Source organism: Ruditapes philippinarum, unplaced genomic scaffold, assembly GCF_026571515.1.
Source record: "Ruditapes philippinarum isolate M1 unplaced genomic scaffold, ASM2657151v2 ctg14998_1_1_1_1, whole genome shotgun sequence".
In the NCBI taxonomy this organism is placed as follows: Eukaryota; Metazoa; Mollusca; class Bivalvia; order Venerida; family Veneridae; genus Ruditapes; species Ruditapes philippinarum.
This window is the reverse complement of record NW_026862301.1, coordinates 1-9,480: the sequence shown is the minus strand read 5'-3', so window position 1 is coordinate 9,480 and position 9,480 is coordinate 1. Positions and strand designations below refer to the sequence as shown.

The window sequence follows — 9,480 nt, the reverse complement described above, 5'->3', positions numbered from 1 at the left end:
TAAGAGTGAGACATGAAAGTTTAATATTAAATGAGATACATATCTCCGGAAGGGCAGAAATACTATGGGGGTACCTTTGGCTTCAAGAAAATGAAAAAGAAAACAAAAACAAGTTTGTCATGGATTCGGCATTAAAAAAGAGGTTACAAAGACGTTTAAAGAAAACTAATAAAATACTAAAAACATATGAATTAATTAATTAATTTGAATTGATCATGTTTGAAGTTTTACAGCAGAACAGAAATATATTTACCTGGTGTAACTCATAACAAGCTTATCAAAATATTTCATATACATAAACAAAATATGATACATAAATGATACATGACATAAACATATTAAAATAACTAGACAGTAGTTGTGTTTAATTTTATATTTTACTATGACAAAATAATCAATAATCAACATGACCAACTAGAAGTTCTATAAATATCAGAATGTATTGATTTTAAGTTGTTGTTTTTTTAAACAGAGATGGCTAGTCTTTTTTTTATATTGTAACATTATCAGTTTTAATTATCAATTATTGGTCAACCATCATTATAATACTGAAAAATATTACTAAATCAATTTAAGTTGACAGCAAGTAAATGGTAAATGAGCATAATGTCAAATTAATGATACAGGAGTTTACTTGACAAACATTTGAATACATAAATATAATTATATGACAAATATTTGAATATATAAATATAATTATATGAATAATGATCAAAAATTTGCATAGTTATAACTACTGCAGTATGATACTTTAAGCGTTTATCACTTTCCAAATTAACTGAAATTAAGCTGTAGTAAAATGAGTTTTTATTTTGATTATCATTTCGTCAGTTCCAAAATTCTTAAACGAACATGTGACGGTCTTAATGGTGTTTAATGTTCATCAGGAGTACGCATTACATCATCTATATCTAGCACGCGAACTTGTTCAGGAAGATTAATTCTGATTCCAACTGTTCCATCACCAAATCGGTGCATAACTGGTGCTACAAGACAAATATATCCACCTGGTTTAACCTGGGAGTAGCTGAAATACGGAAATGGGTTGTCTCCAAAATCATCTAAATAAAACTCCACCTTACTTTCTTTATCGTGTTCATCCTGAAAAAATAATATAGAAAAAGATTTTTCTTTAACTTTATTTAGAGATCCGTTAAACCTTTTAACTAAATATATCTTTAAGACGTGTAAAGTTATACATTTCTGAGAGTTGTAACAGATATGTACTTACATATTTGTTCTTTTATTTTCTTAAATCATTTTTGAAATTTAAGATAAAGCTCTGTGGTATGTTGCTTATTTTCTTTTAATATACATGAAGCATAAACTGTAAGATGTCCTTTTTAACTATGATTTTATCTTATAAACCTTTGATAATTAGCTATTATATACCTTTAAGTAAACGCCATGTCGCATCACGTGCTCGTGATATCTGTACATAAATGCTACAAGTACATATTTGTCATTCCATGGATCCAGAAGGGTAGAAACAGAGTGATAATATTCATCGGGGACATTATCAAATGTTGTCACAACTTTAAAGTCAGGAAAGTAGGATTTTGTCATTCGGATAGCTTTTTCTAGAGAACCCTCAGGAGGGTTTAATCTAAAAAGTGCCTGCTCTAGAGTCAATGTTTGGCAAAATCGCTCTTTTGGACCTGTGTAAGTCTGAAAACCAAAGAACTGATATGGCGGATGTGGACTTCTTTCCATTTCTGCAATAGCTGCCATAGCGGCATTTTGTTCTTGCGCGTGCTTCCAACATCTGAGAATCCTTTCGTCTTCTTCAGACAAAGCCTGCATAGTAAAAAACGCAATTTTGTTTAATTTGTTTTGTTGATTTAATTAATCGTTAACAACTATATTAAACAGTTCAATTCTTATTCGTTTATAGTACATGTATAAAATATTTGCAGAACAGTTTAAAAAAAATAGACTTCTGCTTAAGCTGGTGCTAGGGGGCGTGGACGGTAGTATGCACTTGACAGTACCGTCCATGAACAGGCTCAATCAAACCGAGCCTGCAACATTTTCAATTTTGCCGTGTTGGGCTTTCTTTAGGGATTCTGTATTTATCTATTGTATTCCATTGACCGTATTTTAAGAAATAACATCAAAGTGTTGATTTAGCTAATGAAAATACTAGATGAAAAATAGAAGGATACTAAATTTCTTACAGATTTAAAAAAAGAAGTATGTACCTTTATACATTTAGTTTTATGTTGGTTCCAGTCTTCTCTCTGACATTTGGTCGAACAATAGAATGTCTCTTTGCATCTCGAACATTTTTTTGAACATCCAGACGATTTGCAAAATCCACATGCATTTCTGATTAATTCTTCTGTAGACGCGTTATTTGGTTGAAGATCATTATTTGTCTTGTTTTCTTTAAACACATCTGAGCTATTTGTAGCCTTTGTATCTAAAACAATCCTGTGACTGTTAAGTTCATCTGATTTTCTTTCAAAATCTCGACAATTCTCCACGTAATCGCGTTTTACATCTGTGATACCGTCAATATGTTCTGTACTAACATCTTGTGTAATCAAGGAACTTTTTTCTTTAACAATATCTAACTGCTCTTCACTTGTTTTAGGCGACGGTCTAAGCTTTTCTAGCATATCTCTAACATTATTACATACAGACATCCCTGTTGCTTCATTGTTGTTTGGTTCTGTACTGGTTCCATGGTCTTTCTGAAAAGTTACATCAAGTTCCTGTTTAATTCCCTCAGAAGCTTCATTTGCTTTAGTGTCGTTTCGCAAACAAACAAGCTTATGACTAGGCCAGTCTAAGGTTTGACATATCTTTGTACAGTAGCCCACCCTTAGACAACGGCTACACCGATTTAAGCATTTCCTATCGCAATACTTGCACTTTAAATTATAAATTGACATCTTTCTCTTAAAATCAGAGGTTACTGCTTCAAATATAATTCAAATCTTTTTCAGAAAACACAGTTATAAACTGAAAAAATCCACTTTAGATCTGAAAGTTTGCCAAGTTTACTTACAAAAAAATCGTATTCAAATAGACCAACATTGCATGTATTGATTGGTCCTAGTTTATCTAATCATCATTTGATAAGTCATTGAATATAAATAAAAAACATTTATTTATATTGGATAAGCTAAGTATGCACTTGCATTGTATTGCTACCATTACATTTGAAAAGTATCGATGAAATATTGACGAGAGGAGACAAAAGCGATCAGTGATCAAATGTGTCGCTTGATGATAGTCAATTATAAGAAGTTGTAATGAGAGGTGATTGGACACTAAATTGTATTTATGGATGTTATAGTGTTTTCTGTAATGTAGAGAAAATAATAATTACCAAACTGATAATGCTGAACATTGGACTCCGAATGAATATTAATTTTCATAGATAGACAGACGGACAGCTGACGTAGAAGTGATCCCTGTGTATCACTGTATCTTAAAAGGCCCAAAACCATTTTTTTTATTAAAGGGTCATAATTTATGCTTAAAGTCATGCAACTAGGAAAAAAACACATAAAATATGGTTGACGATTAATCCTGCAACATTACATACTAATTGCGTGGTACATGTGTTTGAATAATCCAGACAATCTTTGAAAATAAAAATCATTAAAGGGTCGTAACTCTGAAAACAAATCATTTAACTGGAAATTGACGACGCTATACTCAACTGGACTTAGTACATATCATTACTGTAACATTTGGATGAAATTGTAGTTTTTGAGCAGTCCGGACAAGTGATCCCTATCTGTCATTATTTCGAGCAGGCGACGCAAAGATAATTAAATTTACTTTTTTTGTTAATTTGGTAATCGTTAGAGAAGATGTGTTTATGCTAGGTACATAAAGGTCAGCGTGGGAAAAATCAAAGCATTCATTAAACGAGTCTTAAACAAAGGAATTCGCCTTCATTCGCGTAACCGAAAGAAATTCTCATCGGCATAAGTTATTTTAGTAACGTACTCATCCAGATTAGATTGCTTAAAAGTAGATTCCACCAAATTTCAAGCTATAAAGGACTTAAGACCATCGATATCCGAAATCCAAACCCCAGGTGATATAGCTAATTATCTATGTCGTAGTGTTTCAGAAATCTATCAGAGATAACCACCCCTGTGAGAGAACTACTGGTTAGAACCACAACGTGATTCCCGATTAGAATAAAGATAATCGTCGATCTTATCCACTTAACTACGTAGATCTGTAGTAACAAACAAATAAACATTATGTGTAACATGCTCTTACATATATATGTATAATAATTGCCTAGAGTTGACCTGTAATAACTTTATGAACCAAAAGTTTTAATTAGAAAAAAATATTTACAATTAATAAATAAGAGTTAATAAGAGTAAATAAGAGCACTGCAGGGGAACATTTGCGCGTGACTTATGTGCTTGTTTGTTTTCACATTCACGACACACTAGAAATGTGATGATGTGAACGGCAAACTAGTAGAAATAGTTGAATCCCAAAACTCTATCAAGCATGTGACATAACTGATCAGTGCATATGTGCAATAACAGAGCAAAACTTAAACACGTACATGAGGTGGACAATTATTTGACTTGATTTGCAATCTTACAATCGATTGATTATCATTGGCAAAGAATGCATTTTCATGAATTAAATTATAAAACTACAAAAAAAATTTAATTCAACTTAATATATACAACATATTTCAACCTCTATGTATATATATAAATCCAGCAAAAGAAATATAATACATGACACATGTAAATAATTCAACACATAACAAGGTAACGATATTTAAAAAACTTATTTAGAACACAGTTATCTAAATGAACTAATTAACAATATATCCAAGTTAATTTCGTTGAGTTAAAAACAAACATTGAGAATGGTATACATTTGTAGTTGAAAGACAATGAAGTCATGTAACACATGCTCTTAAAGGCTTTTTTAGGCTTTATTTCTTTTGTAACGAAACAGATTAGGTATGACAGGAAATTGACCAGTTTTATCACTTTAAAGAATCTTGTTATATATGCTACCGTATTTAAAATTCTTTATAATATTTTATATATCTACCAGGACTCTGACACTGATTATTTCATTTGTACATAGGTAAAGTGCTATGTTCGACTATCAAATTCTGTGTCAGTTCAATTATTATATTATTTAGGGAAATTTTGATGAAAATGGAATAGTCTTATAAATCTGTAACAGGGGTATATTTAAAGAGTTTTACTGGAACAAAAATAATCTTATCTGACAAGACATTAATAAGTCGGACAAAAATATTTGACACCGGAAAGGCAAATAACGATAAAAAATAAAACATAATACATTTTATGTACTTGCATTTATAAAATGTTTATGTCAGTCCGGTGATCTGCAGAAAATTTCAATGAAAAGGGGGTTATCCTTTTTGAGGTCATTTTGCCAAAAAAATTGGTTGGCTACCCCTATATTTCAGGATATTTTTTATGTGTCAGGCATTTCATTCTGCTAAAAATCACCTCTTTAAAATGAAAACTCAATTTTAAGGTAGGATGAGGAACCATTTGTTATAATGTAAGTCTATGGGAAAATCAATGTGAGTGTCTGACCTAAAATCTTTACATTGTCGCAATATAGACCCCCATGTATGCTTTAGGTAATACAAGTTATGGACTTGAATTTATGACTTGTTTTGTAATGAATCCTTAATAGGTAATTCATGTATAAAGTTAACACTTTCTTATCTCAAACCAGTAAATATTTTACATTTGCTAAACCTACCTACTCTTAACTTTCCTGTACTTATCAGGGAAAGTAACCATTGCTGATATACTACACTTCTCGCAGCGGTTTCTTTCCCCTGATCAACGAAGTACAAGAAAATGTACTGTAATGTACGCATGGTCCAAATTTATGAAAGATTGAAATATGACACGGCTGTTCACGACAGTAAGCCACATTGAATTTATTAGAGTACAATTCTGCCACCGCATCGTTCCTAGTTAAGCTGTCAAGCAGTTTACCAGTACTAGATGCCTACACTTTCGCAATGAACTGATTACTGACAGTAGAAAGTAAATGTATGTACACGTTTGTATGTTGTCAATGTTAAATGAGGGTCCATCCGCCATGTAGGGAACAAAAAGCAGCTTTCACTGTCAGGTACGGACCTAGGACAAGTCACCAATCACGCCCTTACAGAATTAATTTTGAAGCACAGTGCTGATAATTTATTTAAATATATGAATTTCGAGTCAAAAGTAGGTCACTGCACGGCGGTCAATGAGAACCTAAATGTACAGTAACCAGAGACAATATAAGAAAAGGAGCTAGCCCTTAAAAGGGCTGTTTTAAGGGTTATTGGTGCCAACAAATGACCTGTCTTACAAGCCGTCATTTGAACTAGGAACTCACAAACCCTAGTTCACCATCCTCGTCGACTCTGCTTACTTTGTAAGGCCACTCCCCTTACTCCGGCAGCTGGTCCGCAGTTCAAGGTATTTTTTTTGTGCCATGACTTGTGCTTTCTTAGCAACATGCATGCTCCAAAGGGAAATGAAAAGTGAATGGAGACCGCTACGGCACGCCGATTAGATTCTTATATTATAGGTGGTTAATATAACTTATGAATTTTGAACCAACCCATGGGCTAGTTATAAAATCTGTTTTTTTTTAAAATGAAAAGTTCCAATTATTAACACTTGAACTGTAAATTATATTTCAGCACATAATTTCATACAACAAATGTATTGATAGTTTACAGTTTTTGTTTCAAATGTCATGCTATAAATATGATAACCCCTATTACATGTGTATCTAAATGACAAGATAAAACAAATATAATTATACTCACAAACTTATAATAAGAGTGAGACATGAAAGTTGAATATTGAATTAGATATATATCTCCGAAAGCGCAGAAATATCATGCGTGTACTTTGGCTTCAAGAAAAATACAAAATCAAAAGTTTGTCATGGATTCGGCATTAAAAAAGGTTACAAAGACGTTTAAAGAAAACTAATAAAAAAACTACAAACACATGAATTAATCAATTAATTTAAATTGATCATGTTTGAAGTTTTACAGCAGAACAGAAATATATTTACTTGGTGTAACCTATAACAAGCTTATCAAAATATTACATATACATAAACAAAATATGATACATAAATGACACATGACATAAAAATAAAAAATAACTAGACAGTAGTTGTGTTTAATTTTATATTTTACTATGACAAAATAATCAATAATCAACATGACCAACTAGAAGTTCTATAAATATCAGAATGTATTGATTTTAAGTTGTTGTTTTTTTAAACAGAGATGGCTAGTCTTTTTTTTATATTGTATCAGTATCAGTTTTCATTATCAATTATTGGTCAACCATCATTATAATACTGAAAAATATTACTAAATCAATTCAAGTTGACAGCGAGGAAATGATAAATGAGCATAATGTCAAATTAATGATACACGAGTTTACATGACAAACATTTGAATACATAAATATAATTATATGACAAATATTTGAATATAATTATATGAATAATGATCGAAAATAGGCATATTTTTATCTATAATACTTAACAGTTTATCACTTTCCAAATTAACTGAAATTCAGCTGTAGTAAAATGAGTTTTTATTTCGATTATCATTTCGTCAGTTCCAAAATTTATAAATGAACATGTGACGGTCTTAATAGTGTTTAGTGCTCAACAGAAGTACGCAGTACATCATCTATATCTAGCACGCGAACTCGTTCAGGTTGATCTATTCTGATTCCAACAGTTCCATCACCGAATCGGTGCATTACCGGTGCTATAAGACAAATATATCCACCTGGTTTAACCTGGGAGTAGCTGAAATACGGAAATGGGTTGTCTCCAAAATCATCTAAATAAAACTCCACCTTACTTTCTTTGTCGTGTTCATCCTGAAAAAATATAGAAAAAGATGTATCTTATTTAGAAATCAGTTAAACCCTTCAAGGTGTGAAAATGTGCTTACATATTTGTTCATTTATTTCCTTAAATCAATTTTGAAATTTTAGATAAAGCTCAGTGGTAAATTGCTATTCTCTTTTGATAAACATGTAGCATAAGCTATAAGATATCCGTATTAACCATGATTTTATCATGTATCTATATACCTTTGATAAGGAGCTATTATATACCTTTAAGTATACGCCATGTCGCATCACGTGCGCGTGATATCTGTACATAAATGCTACAAGTACATATTTGTCATTCCATGAATCCAGAAGGGTAAAAAGAGAATGCAAATATTCATCGAGGATATCATCAAATGCTGTCACAACTTTAAAGTCAGGAAAGTAGGTTTTTGTCATTCGGATAGCTTTTTCTAGAGAACCCTCTGGAGGGTTTAATCTAAAAAGTGCTTGCTCTCTGGTTAATGTCTGATTAAATCGCTCTCTTGGACCTGTGTAAGTCTGAACTCCCATAACACAATAAAGCGGTTGTAAACTTTTTACGTATTCATCTTGAGCTATCGCTTCTGCAACCTGTTCTTCCTTCTCCTGCCAACATTTGAGAATCTGCTCGTCTTCTTCAGACAATGCCTGCATAGCAACAAATGAAAATTTGTTTAATTTGCTCTGTCGATTAAATCGTCAATAACTATATTTTAGAAACAGTTTAATTCTAATTCCTATATATGAGTATTTGCAAAAAAAACGTCTTGAGAAATGAACAAAATGAATAGACTTGTATTCAAATTACCAGAAATAAATAATAACAAACATCAAAGTGTTGATTTAGCTAATGGAAATACTAGATGAGAAAGGGAAGGATACACGATTTCTTACATATTTTAAAATAGAAGTATATACCTTTTTACATCTAGTTTTATGTTGGTTCCAGTCTTTCCTCTGACATTTGGTCGAACAGTAGAATGTTTCTTTGCATCTCGAACATTTTTTCGAACATCCAGACAATTTGCAAAATCCACATTCTTCTGTAGACGCGTTATTTGATTGAAGATCATAATTTGCCTTATTTTCTTTGAACACTTCTGAGCTATTTGTAGCTTTTGTATCTAGAAAAGTCCTCTGACTGTTAGGTTCATCTGATTTTCTTTCAAACTCTCGACAATCCTCCATGTAATCGTGTTTTACATCTGTGATACCGTCAATATGTTTTGTACTAACATCTTGTGTATTCAAGGAACTTTTTTCTTTAACAATATCTAACTGGTCTTCACTTGTTTCAGGCGACGGTCTAAGATGTCCTACATCTCTAAGATTATTAAATACAGACTGACCTGTTTTATCATTGTTCTTTGGTTTGGTACTGGTTCCATGGTCTTTCTGAAAAGTAACACCAAGTTCCTGTTTAATTCCCTCAGAAGCTACATTTGCTTTATTGTCGTTTCGCAGACACACTACCTTATGACTAGGCCAGTCTAAGGTTTGACATATCTTTGTACAGTAGCCCACCCTTAGACAACGACTACACCGGTTCTGGCATTTCCTATCACAATTCTTGCACTTT

General features: G+C 32.0%; 1 protein-coding gene across 1 annotated transcript; it reads right to left on the bottom strand.

Moving 5' to 3' along the window:
* On the bottom strand, positions 1-9,476 carry LOC132718589 (uncharacterized; the record flags this gene model as incomplete). The annotated part of the gene is made up of 6 exons (XM_060702304.1): positions 1-1,101; positions 1,393-1,797; positions 2,202-2,936; positions 7,680-7,904; positions 8,145-8,549; positions 8,820-9,476. Coding segments are annotated over 6 exons (2,655 nt in total), but the record flags the coding sequence as incomplete, so codon positions are not given.
* Positions 9,477-9,480: the final 4 nt, after the last annotated feature.